At 37.7% G+C, this 17,328-nt stretch overlaps 1 protein-coding gene across 12 annotated transcripts in view; it reads right to left on the bottom strand.

Moving 5' to 3' along the window:
• The window catches only part of caska (calcium/calmodulin-dependent serine protein kinase a), a 462,337-nt gene that overhangs the window by 94,781 nt on the left and 350,228 nt on the right, over positions 1-17,328 (bottom strand). For all 12 annotated transcript variants that reach the window (XM_073045522.1, XM_073045523.1, XM_073045524.1 and 9 more), the window contains one exon: positions 953-1,030. In XM_073045522.1, coding sequence (XP_072901623.1) covers positions 953-1,030 — 78 coding nt within the window. The remainder of the gene's footprint in view (positions 1-952; positions 1,031-17,328) is intronic.

The raw sequence follows: 17,328 nt of genomic DNA, 5'->3' as shown, positions 1-17,328 counted from the left end.
GGTATTGGTCAGTCCACACTTGGAGTATTGTCAGAAGTTTTGAGTCCTTTATCTAAGAAAAGATGTGCTGGTATTAGAGATGGTCTAGAGGGGGTTCTCAAGAATGATTCTGCAATCGAAAGGGTTAATATACGAAGAGCACTTGATGGCTTTGGCCCTATACTCACTGGAGTTTAGAAAACTGGGTGGGGGGAGAATCACATTGAAACATATTGAATATTGAATGGTCTGGATAGAATGGATCTAAGGAGGGCGTTTCTTATTGCGAACTAGTCTAGGATCACAGGGCACAGCCTCAGACTAGAGGTATGTCCATTTAGAACAGCGATGAGGAGGAATTTCTTTAGTCACAGGGTAGTAAATCTGTGGAATTCATTGCCACAGGCTGCTGTGGAGGCCAAGTCATTGAGTATATTTAAAAAAGAGGTTTTTAGATTCTTGATTTCAGGTTACAGAGAGAAGGCTGGAGAATGGGGTTGAGGGGGATAATAAATCAGCCATGATGGATTGTGAAGCAGTCTCGATGGTCTGAATGGCCTGATACTATTCTTATCTCTTATAGTGTTAAACAACAGCTGTCATATCACTTGAGCTATTCAGTCGTATGCTACAAGCAGCAAAACACTCCAGTATTGCATCCAATCCAGCAGCTAGAGGCATAACTCTACCACCACCAGATATTAATGTACAAAAGACGCAATTCAAACACAAGACAGTACATTGCAGACTTCCTAACAGAGGCAGTTGGCCACATGCATAGCAATTAGTTATTGACAATAATATATCCACATTACTCCAGTTAACAATGGATAAAGTGCTTTCACCAAAATCCATATGGTAAGGTGATACTACTATTCAGGATGTCTTTTTATTTATTAGCCCATTAACTGATAGATTGAATACGACATAAAACCCAATGCATAACAAGTCAGAACGAAACTAAATAACCAACCTCTTTAGCTCTTTGGACAGCATCACTTGGTGGATTTCTAATCTGTGGCGATGACTTTGTGTTGATCTTGTCATACAACTAGTAAAAAAAAACAAAGCAAATTTCAAATGAGCAGGAAAAAAAAAACCAACATTAAGTACGCTTGCTAGAGTCACTGTTGACAGTGTTAATAAGTGGCACTGCCTTTAAAATAAACTACTCATTGATGCCCAGTTACGGTTTTGCTAGGAGCATTTGGCTCCAGACATCATCTCAGCCTTAGTTCAAATAATCCCCAAAAGAGTCCAATTCTGAAGGTGATGTGAGAGCTGCTACCCTTGACATCAAGGTGCTCTGGTAAAACTGCTCAATGGGTAATCAAAGGGAACACACTCCAAAACTGGAGTCCTACATCATACAATAGAAGATGATTGTAGCTGGAACTTAGTCATCGCAACCCAAGAATTTTGCAGCACGAGTTGTTCAGGTCAGTGCCCTTGCCCAAACATCTTCATCAATAATCCATTATGGTCAGAAGTGGAGGTGTTTGTTAGCATTGCAGAATGTTTAATTGTATTTGCAAAACCTCAACAAATAGAGCTCGTATGCAGCAAGACCAAGATAGGACGCAGCATGGGCTGGAAAATGACATGTAACATACATGGCAATGAGAAGAATCTAACCACCTACACTTGACATTCAATGGCATTACCATCACCAATGAAGGTCATCATAGAGCAGAAACTCATCCAAAACAGCCACATAAATACCCTGTGGTTCCAAAAGCACTGCTCCCTCTAAGCTGCACAGGTGCACGGCCACACAGTAACTGAAACGCTTCTGCACACCACACCTTTGTTGTTGCACAGCTGGAATTTTCTTTTATACAATGTCAATATAATTTTGAATTTGGAAAAGAGAATGTGGCACAACAGACAAAAAATGGTGCCTCTATTATGAACTATGACAAAAGCATTGCCACAAAAACATCACAGCAATACTGTTATTTCAAGTTTGTCGTTTCTGAGAAAGTTAAGACTGGTTCAATTAAGATGTTCACTGATAGGCTGATCTATGTGCTTAGAAATTAAGAATTTGAAGGACTGTCAATTCTTACTGACATTGTTGGAACATTTCAAGTTCTGGTGCTGACTGCGAACAAGGATTCAGTCTTATGAATTCAATCAAATGTAAATCCAGAAACACTCTAGAAGTGGAGCATTTGGTTGATCTAATGAAGATTAAGACACATCTTTCATCCAGATGCAAAATTAATCTGGACAGTGTTCTTAGATAATGGATTTGTAAGAAAGACAAATGAGAAAAAGTTAATGAAATGTGAAAAATTTTCTTTGTTGTACATTATTTCATTATACCTTTAAATTAATAAATAAATAAAAAATGTGATCTTTCAATCTTCATTCTAAATATTCATAGTATGCATATTACAAAAAAAAAGACTTTTAAAGTGCCATACAGTTTTCAGGCTAAGTAAAAAATTCCTGCTTAAGGCAATAGTTGGTCCACACAGCTGTAAAAAAATAATAGAGGGAACATTGTCCAAGAGCCAGTCCAGTGCAGGACATCCTTCAGTGAGCAAATCAATGCCTTTCACAAACTACGAGACAGGCACAAGTAAGGATTATGATAGCATGCTCTCCACTTACATGAGTAAGTGTAGAATCAAACTTTTAAGAAGGTCAAAATCAGAGAGGATGCAGCAGCCAGCTTGATTTGCACATTATTACAGACATGTACTGTAGTAACTTGTTCAGGTTACTCTCACTGTCCCTGTGTACTACGGACGAGATAGACTGGGTAGACTGCTGCACTGTATACTCAAGCCAAATGAATGAGACCTCTGTAGTGAGACTTTTCCAGAAAGGTCTTCCTAAAACAACATTCCTTTCATAATGGTGGTTGACAGAGATAGACAAGATAGGAATAATGGAGGGATATGAAGCATACCCAATAACTAAGGCTCTATTGTCTTTACTAACTTCAAAACATTATTGGCTGTTCGCTGCAAGTTTCCATTGATTTTAGCACCTCTATTGTGAACGGTAATTGATCTTGGAGTAAGGAATTCAAACTTGTACAATTTATAATGATCAATATCCGTAACTGATAAACCAATTCCGCATAAAAATAGCAGTTTTCTGTTCAGACTTCAGAACAGTGTGGGCCAATGCTTTAGTTGTAAATGTGCGCACGTCTGGACCTAGTTAATTTAGTTATGTTATTTGATAATTAGCAACGACAAGGGCATCTTCATATATAATTCTGAACATCCATGAAACAAAACTGTTAATATTACTTCACTTTTGTTCAGTTTCACAAGCATAGGAACAGCATGTTAAAATATGCACTTTTTAAAACTGATACAACTGTCAAAGTCTATAATTTCTGAGACTTCTCATTTATATGTAAGAGTTGGTGAAATACTGAGAAGCTATAAATATTTCATATTCATCACTTGGCAAACACTAGGACACCAAAATATCCCACTTAACTGAGACTAACACACTGAATACAAAACCACTTTTCATTAAACGATCTCAAATAAATAAATGCACCAAAATGAAATATAACCGTCTCTTTACAATAATGAATGTAAAATGTTTTTTTAAAAATTGTAAATGCTTATCATGCTTAGTTTGGAGTTTAAAAAATGAAAATGTTTTGAGTTATGAATGACAATGTAAACAAACAGGGCAGGAAGTTAAAGGCACCAATGTTTTCAGTTTCTGCTTCTCAATTAAATGGAAGGTGCAATAGACTTATTTTCTAAATAAATCTATGTATTACTGAAAACTAACTCTTCAATTAAATAACATTATAACTTGGTGAGTGATTCATTTTATAGTGCAAATGCAAGACTCTTATGACACCATGATTTGGGTAATTATTTACTAGAAATCCTACTAGAAATGTAGTATATCACTTCTGTCTGTATAAGAAAGAGCTGGTAAGATCAGGAGGGAATTAATGTTGTTTGACTCCAGTGTTTTTAGACTTAATGCACACTACCCCAAAAATCACTTGCACTGCTACTCCTAAACAATTTATATCATCCTCACTTCATTAAAACAAATGTAACACTATGAAAATAATTTAGGCTAATTGTGGGGCTCAATCAATCTTATGTACTATATCCTCAAAGATATCAAGTAATAAGATCATTCCAAAGTCCACTTACATTAACCTAATCTTGATTTTTCTTTGCCATTTTGTAACTTTGCTTTTTTAGTGTAAACAATATCGGCAAGAAATGCTAACGTGAAGTATCACTGGGCCATTGTACAAGAGCTGACGCTGATAAAGTTGACTGTTATTTGAGGGAAAAAAAATATGCTAGTGTTAGGGTAATGAGGTACTGCGGATTATTTAAAACCAGGATCTGGGTATCGCTAACATATTGTGAAATGTGTTTTGCGTCAGCAGTACAGTGCAAGACATTAAAACTATAATAAGTTACAAAAATAAGTAAATAGTGCAAACCAGGAGTAGCACTCATTGGCCATTCACAAATATGAAGGCAAATTAAAAAAAAATTGAAAACGTGAGTTGTAAAGAGTCCTTAAAATAAGTCTGTAGGTTGTAGAATCAGTTCAGACTTGTGATGAGTGAAATTATCCACATCAATTCAGGAGCCTGAACTGGCATTTTTCATAAGTTTTATATTCATACATCTCTTATTCCTTTATTTTTTTTTGTTTTAAAGGCAATTACTTTTTCACAATCTTCACCAATGCCAGCTGCTAAATAATCTTTACGTTGATCAAAGCTGGTCACTGACCTCAAGGTTTCACAAAATTATGATTACCTGCAAAATAAATTAGACATAAAAGCCCTTTGTATTATATGGTGAACCACCTGAAGCAATTTCAAATATCATTTTAAGCTATTGCCATCCTTATTTCGGTATAATAAGTATTTAATTGATTTAAATACGAAATCCCAGATGACTTTTGGTTTTCTTAGAAATAATCCCATTCTGTAAATGTTGACCTTCCATGAATGCTGTACAGGATTAATTGGATATTTTATTAAACCTTTAGTTTGTTTTAGATGAAATCTATTTAAAGTCGGAGTTAGAACTAATGATGTAAGATTAAGCAACAGAAAACAATTGTGGGATGGTTAATGCATCCTCTGGTGATAGGTGGAGGATACTCCATCCTGGACTTACTTTTAATTTCATATCATATGCCAGTGATATTATATTTGATTGATTTTTCCATTTTTTCCCCTTTATTCTTTCCGTGTGTATTGATTGCACCAAACCAACAAATCATAAAGTTTATCAATTAATTTTTAAAACATAATTCTTTATCCAACTCATATCATTTCCTCATATACAAATGAATTATGGTGACTAATGTAGTGGTTATTTACTGAAATAATAATCTAGAGAGAACTGGACATTCAATTCTATTATGGCAGTTTGAAAATTTAAATACAATTCAGAAAAACTGAAAATAGAAGACAAGATATCAGTAAGTGTGACAACAAAACTGGGAAAATTTTACAGATTCAGATAGGGAAGAAAAACCAGCAACTTCATTTGGTCAGACCTCTATTTCATTCATATTCAAGTTATATACTTCTTCACAAAAGGATTCAACAATACCCATAGTTATCTCAAAGAAATTGGTGAGGGATGAGTAAACATGGTTTTCTCAGCCAGTAATGGTCTTACCCAAATAGGCATTTTAAACTTAGCAAATTTTGAATAGAGAAGTGGTAACAATTACATGGAAATCTGACAGCACATGGCTTTTCTAGTTCCTCATTTTAGCATGACACACTTGGCTTGACTTGGTTGGTCAGACTCCTGCTAGCAGGTGTTGCTTGTCCTGTTTTGTTTTTTAACACTAATTACTTAATTGGATCACTTGCAGCTGTGAAAACCTTTGACAAACAGTGAAGTTTACAAAGTTTTGCTTTCAAGACCACTCCAAACACTGTCAAGCTTTTTGGAAGACCTCCTGACATTTAAAATTATACTATTAAAGTATGAAGTAAACAATAAAATCCTAAAATAAATGGACCCAAAATACACTCTGCAATAAACAATCCAAACTTTAACCTCATTCTTGTCTACTTTTCAGCATCAGAATAAGAATCAGGTTTAATATTGAAACTAGTTTTGCAGCAGCAATACAGTGGAAGATAAAATTTACTGAAAGCTACAAAACAAATAAATAGTTCAAAGACAAAGTAGTGTTCACGGGTTCATAACTCTTTCAGAAATCTGATAACAGGGAAGAAGCAGTTCCCAAATCATTGAGTGTGATTTTCAGGCTCTTGTACCTTCTATATAGTAGCAATGTGAAGAGAATATGTACCAGATGGTATGCGTCCTTGATGATGATGCTGCCTTCGAGGCACTGCCTCTTGAAGAAGGCCTCGAAGGTGGAGAGGGTTGTAGAGATGGCTAAATCTACAACTCCCTGCAGCTATATATGATCCTGTACATTAGAGGCTCCAACCAGACTATGATGCAACCAGTCAGAATGCTCTCTACCATACATCTATCGAAATTTCCACAATACCTAATGAAGTAGAGCTGTTTGTTGCATGCCTTCTTTATGATTACATCAATGTGCTTGGCACATTGCAGTTGTAACTTTATTTGATATGAATAGGATCATTACTATGTCTAACCTGGTACAGAATCAGATCACAAGTCAGAAATGCATGCTGCAGAACTACTGGTATTTTCCAGCTGGATTTGGTCTATTAAGAAAGCAAAAACGATCAATGCTTAACTCAGCTATTTTAATGTTAGCATTTTACATCTAGGAATTATGCATAATTGACTGCATGGAAAGAATTTGAATTTCGTTTTGTTTATAAATTCTAGTTTCTGTACCTGAGCTTATAAAGCATGTCTCTCAAAACCTTTAGAACTCAATAGCCTCTGTACTGTTCATTTAAAAATATAATCTATTCTCTTTCATCTGTAACCTGTAGCTTTGCTATAGGTCTTCTAGTCAATTCTTCTGATAAATAGCAAATGAAGCTGTGATATCTATACATGCATACTGAAGAACATGAAGGAAAGAGTAATATGCAATTATGCTGTCAAAAATTCATACTTAATTACCTGTATCTGAATCCTGTACTCTTATGCAGAGATATTGTCCAGTGACAATTTGGAAAGTAAATACATTAATTGTTTTTCCTTACATACTGTCATTACTGAAATGACTGAATGAATGATCATTATTAAAAACTGTTTAAAGATGTTAGTGTGGCACATTGTATTTCAATATGCTATTAGTTTTCTTACTAGTCATTTCCTATTAGAGTTTAAAGTCAAGATCAGAAGATTTTTTTGAATATTAGACTACAGATACTTTGCACATTTCACCACAGTTATCATATTATATCATGCTCATCCTACACACAATGGAAGACTTGGAAATTGAGCGAGCAATGCAACACAAGCAAGTCCTATTTTGACATCCACCCACCTCCCAATTTTATAATGAAAAAGGAGCATTATGCCTGATTTGAAAGGGAGTAAATTTCCATATGAATTAACTAACAATCCTCCAGTAAAATGAAAGAATTTGAAATGGCAAGAACACATGAACACTGTAAATAAAGGAATTAATGTTCTATCATGTTTCAATTAATATCAAGAAACATAGAGCTTACCATTTGTGTATTTGTTACACCAGAAATGCACCAAAAATGCTCAAGGTAACTTCACCCAAGGTGTGAGTACCTCTCTCAGGTGGTGCATTGAATAACTTACTAATGTGACAACAATGACATAGACTTTGGGAAGATTTAGGCCAAAGTCACAGACATTTTAAAAACAGTTGTAGATGAATGTGTCCTAAAAAATTCATTCAGAATCTTCCCTAACAATTAGCCCTGAACGTACCATGAGATCTGCAATTGGCTGAGGGCCAGATCAATGATGTTCAGGTCCAGTGACCAAGTAAAATACAAGACATCCAGATATGATCTCCAGAAATTCATCTCACATGCTAAGTGTGAATTCCGGACAAAACTTGAATCACTGAAGAGCTGCGATAGGGCTTGAATGCTACCACCTCTACAAAATGAAAACAAGTGACATTGGTGACAATAAGGTTTCGTTCCTGGATGACATTACTGCCTTTTATGTTCACTTTGACCATCAAAACATTGAGGCATCTTCACAAACGCCCACAGCCCCCAATGACCCTGTGATTTCAGTCTCTGAGACTGATGCAAGATCATTCTTCAGGAAGGTTAATCCATGGAAAACATTCGGCCCAGATGGGGCACCTAGCTGAGTACTAAAGACCTGAGCTGATCAAATGGTTGGAGCGTTCACTGGTATCTTTAACCTCTGCTTCGGTAGTGAGAGGTATCCAGTTGCTTCAAGCAGGCTTCAATTATACTGGTGCCTAAGAAGAACATGGTAACCTGCCTCAATGGCTTCTTCTTCTTCTTCTTCTTCTTGTTTTATGGCAGTTGGCAAACCAGCTTTAAGGTGCATTACCGCCACCTACTAGACTGCAGTGTGGATCATTTGATAAACAGGAGGAATGAAAAGAATTGCATTCCCTAAATTCTATATAATAAACCAGTCTTTCAGATACTTCATGATATAGGTCCATATTTCTCTTGAACTCCCACCTAAAATGTCTTCTAAACCCACAGCAGTTTTCTTATTTATCTGAAGCACTATCATCTTCACTCTTCACTCTTTCTTGTCTCAGTGACTATCATCCAGTAGCACTTACATCCACTGTGATGAAGTGCTTTGAGAGGTAGGTGATGAAACATATCAACTCTTGCCTGAAAAACAGCTTGAATCCGCTCCAATTTGTCTACTGTCATTACAAGTCAACAGCAGATGCCACTTCATTGGCACTTCACTCAACACCTGCATTGGCAACAACATCTCCTCCACAATCACCATCAGCACAGGTGCACCACGAGGCTGTGTGCTTAGCCTCCTGTTCTACTCATTTTATACTTATGACTACGAGGCTAAACACAGCATTAATTCCATATTTAAGTTTGCTGATGATACCACTGTCGTTGGCCGAATCAAAGATGGTGACGAATCAGCATTTAGGAGGGAAATTTAAAATTTGGCTGAGTGGTGCCGTAACGACAACCTCTCACTCAATGTCATCAAGACCAAGTAGATGATATTGGCTTTAGGAGGAAGAAACTGGAGGTCTATGAGCCAGTCTTCACTGGGAGATCACAGCTGAAGAGGGTCAGGAACTTTAAATTCCTTGGTGTTATAATTTCAGAGGCTCTATCCAAGGTCCAGCACATAAGTGACATTATGAAAAAAAGCACAGCAGCGCCTCTACTTTTTTTTTAAGAAGTTTGCGAAGATTCGGCATGACATCCAAAGCTTTGATAAACTATTATGTGTAGTTGAGAGTATACTGACTTCCTGCATCACAGCTTGGTATAGAAACACTAAAGATCTTGAATGGAATAGCCTACAAAATGTAGTGGATACAGCCCAGTCCATCATGGGTAAAGCCCTCCCCACCACCACTGAGTACATCTTATGGAGCTCTGTTGCAGGAAAGCAGCATCGAGAGCCCACCACCCAGAACATGCTCTCTTCTTACTGCTGCCATCAGGAAGGAGGCACAGGAGCCTCAGGATACACACCATCAGATTCAGGAACAATTAGTACCCCTCAATCATCAGGCTCTTGGACCAGAGGGGATAACTTCACTCAAACTCATTCATCTCTTCACTGAACTGTTCCCATAACCTACAAACTCACTTTCAATGACTCTTCCTCTCAGGTTGTCGATATTTATTTCTATTTGTTTATTAATATATGCTTTTATTTCTTTCTGTATTTGCATGGTTTGTTATCTTTTACACATCAGTTGCTTGCCCTTCCTGTTGGGTGCGGTCTTTCATTGATTCTATTGCATTTCTCCTACGTATAGTGAACACCCACAAGAAAATGGATCTCATGGTTGTACAAGTTGACATATATGTACTTTGATGATAAATTTACTTTGAATTTTGAAGTCAATTGAATTCATAAGATCAAATGAATAATTTACCAATCATTCTTCAGATTCTTTTCTATCAGGAATTGGACATGTTCTCTTCTCCCTGCTGCCATCAGGAAGGTGGTACAGGAGCCTCAGGACTCACACTACCAGGTTCAGTAACATTTATCATCCGTCAACCATCAGACTCTTGAACCAAAAGGGTTAACCACTCAACATCACATGCCCCATCATTGAAATGTTCCCACAATGTATGGACTCACTTTCAATGAGTCTTCATCTCATGTTTTTGATATATTCTTTTATTTCTTTTTGTATTTGCATAGTTTGTTGTCTTTTGCACACTGGCTGAATGTCGAAGTGGGTGCAGTCTTTCATTGATTCTGTTATGATTATTATTCTATGGATTTATTGACTATGCCCGCAAGACAATGAATCTCAAGGCTGTATATGGTGACATACATGTACTTCAATAAAAAATTAACTTTGAACTTTGTCCAAAAATGGAATATGGGATGTGTTGGTAGGAAAATTTTCCAGAACATTTTTGGCACAGGTCATCCCAGGTTACGATAGAGTTCTAATCCTGAACCCGCTCGTAGAATGAACAGTTCACAAGTCTGGAATGTGGCCATGAACCGAGTTCTCTTGTAAAACAAAAGTTTGCAGAAGAGAGTTGCCCCAAAGAATCAGATAATCTGGTGAAGCATTTAAAATCTAATTTTTCCCTTCTTAATAGTAAATCTGATATTAACAAATTTATCTTGAGTTTATCTTATTCCAGATGGTACATCTTTAAACAGAATTTGTAAAATGTACTTGTGTTAATTAGAATGCTTTCTCCTTGGATCTGAAGTGGCAAAGTTACAAATGGTGTCAAGAACAGTTGTCTGTAGCTCTGCAGCAGTTGGAAAACCATCCCAGTATCCCAGATACTTGTTCTTAAGTACAGACTCTACATACATCAAGTATTTGTAACCTGGGCAGGACCTGTGCAATCATGGCACAACAATAATGTGCAAACTAAAAAGAAATTCAGGTATTTTCCTCACAGATTTTCACAGTTGGGTATATGATCCACCTTAAATACCCATGGTATTTATCTGTTTCAGCAACAACTTTGAAGATATTCCAAGAATCTAATTTCAGGAAATTTTTTGAGGAAAACACCAATAGTTCCTTTCACATGGGTCAGGTGTGTTTGCCTTCATGGACATGATACTAGACAATGGGCCTATGCTTGGTGCACTTTGGTACCAGAAAAAGCTCAGAAACTTTCAGTCTGACTCAATCTAGTGAGTTCCTGGTACTATTCTGACCATAGATTTGAAATACACTCCCCTAGCATAAATCTGTTTAAACTATTGGCTGATATTCATTTCCATTGAAATCAACAGATGGTAAGCTCATCGAATCTCAAAATACAGCTGCAACAGTTGTTCAACTAACTAAGCATGAAGTTATAGTGTTATACAGCACAGTAATAGGTTCTTCGGCTCAACTTGTCCAAGTCAACTAAGCTAGTCCCATTTGCAAACCATACATGGAATATCAATGAATACAGCCAAACACAACAATGTTTCTCTGCTGCAAAACACAGTACCAATAGTCATACACAGCACAAAACACATACAATAAATACAATTATGATAACAGTAAACATACAGTCACCCAAGTCCCTGAGTATCATGCCCTGTACATTGATGGTGCATGGGCTGTTGTTGGCAAGAACAGGCCCACGGCTGTCTAATCATCATGTTACAGTGCAGCTGCAGATGAACACAATCCAGCTCATCTTCCACCGAGCAAACACTGGAGGACAACACCCACAGGTGGGACCAACCCCTAACCAAGCATGGACGTCACCATGCCATACCGCCTCTGGTGTCTCCTCTCCTGGGCTGCTGCAAAAGGCAACCTCACGGTATGAGGGCCTGGTCTGAGCTACAATGAGGCATGCAGCTCCTCCACTGTTGGTCTTGCCAATGAACCAGTGAACAGGACCTGAAGTATTCTACATTACCAAAGTCGAAGAGGGTCTCGCGATCACAGGAAAAACATCTGAGGCAATCACTTGCACCATTTGTCTGCCACCTTCCTGTACCAGGCAGCAGCATGGTCTGCAATAAGTTTAGCTCCACTGCTGTTCAGCAACACGCTAATGCGCTAGACCTGCAGCGCTTGATGTTCCTAATATGCAGCAGCATCTTGCCATTATGAAAAAAATGTAAAGGACAAACAATTACAGCTTTGATTGGACTCAAGAGAGACCACTGTGACTATGCGTGCTGCCATCTTAAATTCAGGTGTATCAAATTTTAGTTAATATGATCCATGTATTGATATTTTGGTTGAAATAAAACCAATGCATTAATTTATTGAACTTGCACTTCAATTTTACATCTTAGAACACTACAAGTAATAAAATGGCACATTGATATTTAACAAGACCTTCAAATGGATACTTCCAGTTAAGATGGTGCCACTGAATGTGCACAACAGCTTCCTGGTAAAAAGCTAAGAAATCTGATTAAAAACATCACTAAAAATACCTTTATGAGGTTAACTGTCACTGCAAACAGTGAAGGGACGAGCACTGGCAAGACAAGTTTGGGGGATGTATGATGCAGGTGGAGTTCCGATGCTTGTATAGCTGGCCTGGAAGTGAGGTTGGATCGCTGTGGGCACTGCAAGGAGAGATCAGGGCCCGGGCAGAGGAGACTCAACTTTGATGCTTGTACAACTGGCCCGGGTGTGAGGTTGGATTGCTCTGGGTGCCGAATTGATTTGAAGAGCTTGAGACCAGCTTTGGGCTGGGCCATGAAATCTGGGCCTGGAGCATGCTGCTGGGCACTTGGATCTAGTGTGAGGTACAATGTGCTGTTTAGCCAATTTAAATGCCGACCCAGATGGGAGGTGAGAGCCAATTTTACTCGCTCTCCGCGATGTTCACTCCTCGCTCCAGGACACCGTAGCCATTCACTGTCTATTGTTTGATCGATTTAAATGCTGGCCCAGATAGACTGAAAAGTCAGAGTGTTGGTCGGACCGAGAGCTAATTTCACTTGTTCTCTGTGATGGTCATCTCCATGGTGCTGAGGATATGATGACTGCCTTGGCTGCTGTGCTCCGTGCCCTCTAATATGATGAACTGATAAGTGAGCATTTGGGCCTACTCTGGGATGCTCTAGGGTTCGGATCTGAGGACTCAATTTTGGTTTGGAATGCTGTTGTTCTCTTCAATTGTTTGCATGACTTGTATTTTTTTCCTTTCTCTTGCGCATCAAGTGTTGATCTTTTATTTTTATTCTTTTTTTAAAATCGGGTTCTATCAGGTTTCTTGCTTTGTGGCTACCTGTGAGCAAGCAAACTGCAATTTATGCATTCTTTGGTAATAAATATACTTGAACTTGAAGAGGATATGAGTACAAGAGCAAAGGCATTCTATTCTAGTTACAGAGAACACAGGTGAGACTGCATCTGAAAATGTGTCTGATCTCTCTAGTTGAGTAAGGATGTACAAGCTGTCCCCAGGTTATGAACACCTGACTGATGCACTCACATCCATGCAAGTGGGCTCCCTTAATATTAAATCCACAGCCTAGCGTATATACACATGCTCATTCCTATGAAGTCCAGAACTAACTCCCCCTCTTTCTCCACCTTCATTGTTTTATTTTTCAGACTGGAATATGTGCTTTTGATACCATTCACTGCAATAGTGTGGAGGTCTTGCCACAATATTGAGTGACCTTTGAGTATTTTCCAAGTTATGGACAGCTGATGTGAAAACAGAATGTGTTTATTACCTGGGAGTAGCCTGTACTTAAGAGTGCAGAGAAGGTTTGGCAGTTTAATTGCTAAATGGCAGCTGTTATTATACACGGAGAGGATTCACTTTCTTGCAGGCATTTACAGGGGGAAAATACAATAGAATTTTATGAAAAGAGAAATACAATAAATTTTACAAAAAAATCCATATATATACACTGACAAACACCAATGTGCAAAAGACAAACTCTGCAAATAAAAATATTATTGAGAACTTGAGTTGTAAAGAGTCCTTGAAAGTGAGTCAATAGATTACAGAATCGATTCAAAGTAGTGGTGAATGAGGTTATCTATGCTGATGGTGGTTGTAGGGTAGTAACTGTACCTGAACCCGGTAGTGTGGATCCTAGGTCTTTTGTACCTTCTGCCCAATGGCAGTAGCGAGAAGAGGCCATGGCCTGCTTTGTGCCTGTCTAAAAGCCTTTATTGCTACCCCGGCAGTGCATTCCTGGCACCCACCACTTGGTGTAAAATAAAACTTGCACTGCAATTTGAACTTGCCCCTTCTCACTTTAAATGAATGACCAATGAGATATTTCTATCATGGAAAAAGTCTCTATCTACTGTTACGTATTCAGGCAACAATAAATATAGATGAGTTAGGCAAGGGTTTTTATAACAAATAACACGTTTATTAAACACTGAAACAAACCCCCTCAAAAGTAAACAAACCCAAACGTAACCGGAACTCAGCTGCTGTGCGACACATTCACAGTTCTTAATAGCGCTGCATGTTCAAACAGTTTTTAAAGCGGTATTGAAAAAAAAAGTTCTTTAAAACGGTATGCCGAAAGTAAACAGTTCTTTAAAGTGGTATGCCGAAAGTTCAAAAGCTCACAGTCCTTTTAAAAGGAGAGACTTTTTAAGGCGATTTAAATTCTCTTCCACGTCGTTGTCCTTCGATTCCCCGGCGTCGAACTTTCCCACGAAGAATTTTATAAAATATAACGGCTTAAAGGTACTGACCTTTCTTCCTCACTATTCTCAAATCCTTTCTGGTCATCCCAGGGATTAACAGCGAGAATAGTCAACGAAATCCTTCTGAATGAGGATCAAATAAGGTCGAACTTTCCACCTTCGAAAATCGGTTCTCCTCGATTTTTATCTTCCAAACTTTTCTTCACTCTCCACCAGCAAAGAAACCGCTGGCAATGACCTTTTAAACTTTAGGCATTTTATAAAACTTCATTTTTCAACTAAACTGCGTCATCACATTAAATCACGCAGGGACATGAAGTCATCTTGGCAAATCTAGCCACGAACTGCCCCACCTGACAGGGTGGGTCTTCCTTTTATACCCTGTAAAAAAAACCTGTCACATGACCTCTACTGGTGGGAAAATGACATCACTCCACCATCACAAGACCATTACCTCAAGTCCAGTATAACTTCAACCCCAGTCACGTGACAAGGGTACCACTGTCACGTGTCACGGGTACGTAACACTACACTGCCTATGCTTCCCATAATCTTATAAACCTCTCTCTGGTCTTCTCTCAGCCTTCACCAATTCTGAAAACCAATCCAAGTTTGTCCCATCTTTCCTTACAGCACACACCCTCTAATCCAGGCAGCATCCTGGTAAACTTCTTCTGCAACCTGTCCAAAGCCTCAATATCCTTCTAATAATGGGGCAAACAGAATCAAATGCAATACTCTAGATGTAGCCTAACCAGAATTTTATGACCAGATGTACAAAATTTGAGGTGCAGCAGATTAAAATGTACTCACTTATGTTTTTATGTATTTGTAATTCTTACGCAACTGGAAAAAAATTTCTAATATTGAACTTTCACCTCCACCTACAGAAATTCACTTGCACTTGATGAAATGCCATTAGTGTACCCAGCACACAGCAATAAGTTGCACCGCAATATTTAGTAATTTTAGCTTATGAAGGAACTTAGCCCAAGCTTAGCTATGCATAAAAGTCTATTGATAGCTAAGTATGATTGTTTTTATGAAAGATTGCTTTTTATGAAATTCAGTGCAGTGAGTTTTGTTCCAAGTGTTATGCAAAATAAACGTGAAAAGACATCTTTAACTCATTTACAGTTGTAGCTGATTACTAGCAACATCTTTGAAGATTTGGCACTGAATGTGCTGGTGAGTACAGTAATTAATTTATTAATTCTGCCAAATTTACCATAAAGCTGTTTAACTTAAAATGGGGAAATGCAGAGTAAAATGTTATTTAAAAGGCTGAGTTGACATTAGGTTAAAGGTTTATGCATAGAATACTAGTGCAATTCTCCAGCAACTGCCATATTCATGCAATGGTATCCACTACACCCTCATCACCCACATACCACGTGGCTGAGTACACTAAAACGCAGAAAAGATTAGTAACATACACTGAAATGTAGGAAACATACAAAAAATGCTGAAAGAACTCAGCAGGTTTAGCAACATTGATTGAGAGGCTTGAAAAAAATCAATGTTTCAAACCAAGCCCTATCATCAGGATTTTATCTTCATCAAAATTTCCAGCATGTGCAGAATCCCTTGTGTCAATACAAGAAAGATGTTTCCCTAGGCAGGCATATCTAAGAGGTTTAAAGAAGGGGTCATCCACTTAAGGCTGAGGAGAAAAGACATCAGTAATTATTAGGGTGAATGAAAAAAGTGAATAAATGGGGAGGGAACCCAGATGGACTGATAGGAATGGCAAAGGGTTAACTGAAATTGCCAGCTATCCACCGCGCTAGAGATGGAGAAACAAAGATCATAGAGGAATTTAAAGCTGGACATGGTTTCAGAGACAGAGAAGAACTAAGTCATTTAGGGATAAACATGTATTTTAAAGCCCATGTGGACCCTGAGCACAGTACAGACAGGACTTTCATGAGCCCAGGTTTATTAAAGGTTGGTGATGAGAGACTGATTTGGAGAACATTCTATTATTATTTATACAGAAATAATAACAGGATAGATGAAAAATTCAGATGTGGTGAAGCACTGATGAAGATAGGAAATATTTAATAAGCAGACAGCATGTGTGTTGGAAGACTAGGATATTGGAGGCTTAGCAATGTGAAGATTTTTTTTTAAATAATGAAAATATTCTTTAATTATAGATTTAACTTTATTTCCCCACTTTCAGTTAATCACAATAATGACCTTCCCTCTTCCAGTAAACTAGATACATGATTTACCTATGTTATTTATTGGTAAAGCCTTTAACCACACAGTTGGATTTGTTCATGCAGCCAACGGTCCGGCCACAAACCATTAACGTCCCAAATCCAATGATCTGTCCTGGATCAACTCAACATAGATCATTTTTGTAAAAACATACATCTAGTTATGTCTTATGGATCAGAAAGAACTTTATTTCTCAACAAATCAATGTAATGCATAATAAAATCTATATTGAAATTAACACCCAAACTTTGAGGCACCACTCTCAAGTAAACTCTCAACTTTCAAGTAAAGTGGCACACATTCAGAAAATACTGAGCACCAAAGAATAAATGTAAGGAAATAAACAGAAGACTAGGGAATGTACAAGAACATTACTAATCTTGTGTTGTGCTCCATCACTAATAACCTTTTAAT

The sequence above is a fragment of the Hemitrygon akajei genome, chromosome 5 (genome assembly GCF_048418815.1).
Source record: "Hemitrygon akajei chromosome 5, sHemAka1.3, whole genome shotgun sequence".
Taxonomy (NCBI): Eukaryota; Metazoa; Chordata; class Chondrichthyes; order Myliobatiformes; family Dasyatidae; genus Hemitrygon; species Hemitrygon akajei.
This window is presented reverse-complemented; position numbering and strand designations above follow the sequence as displayed.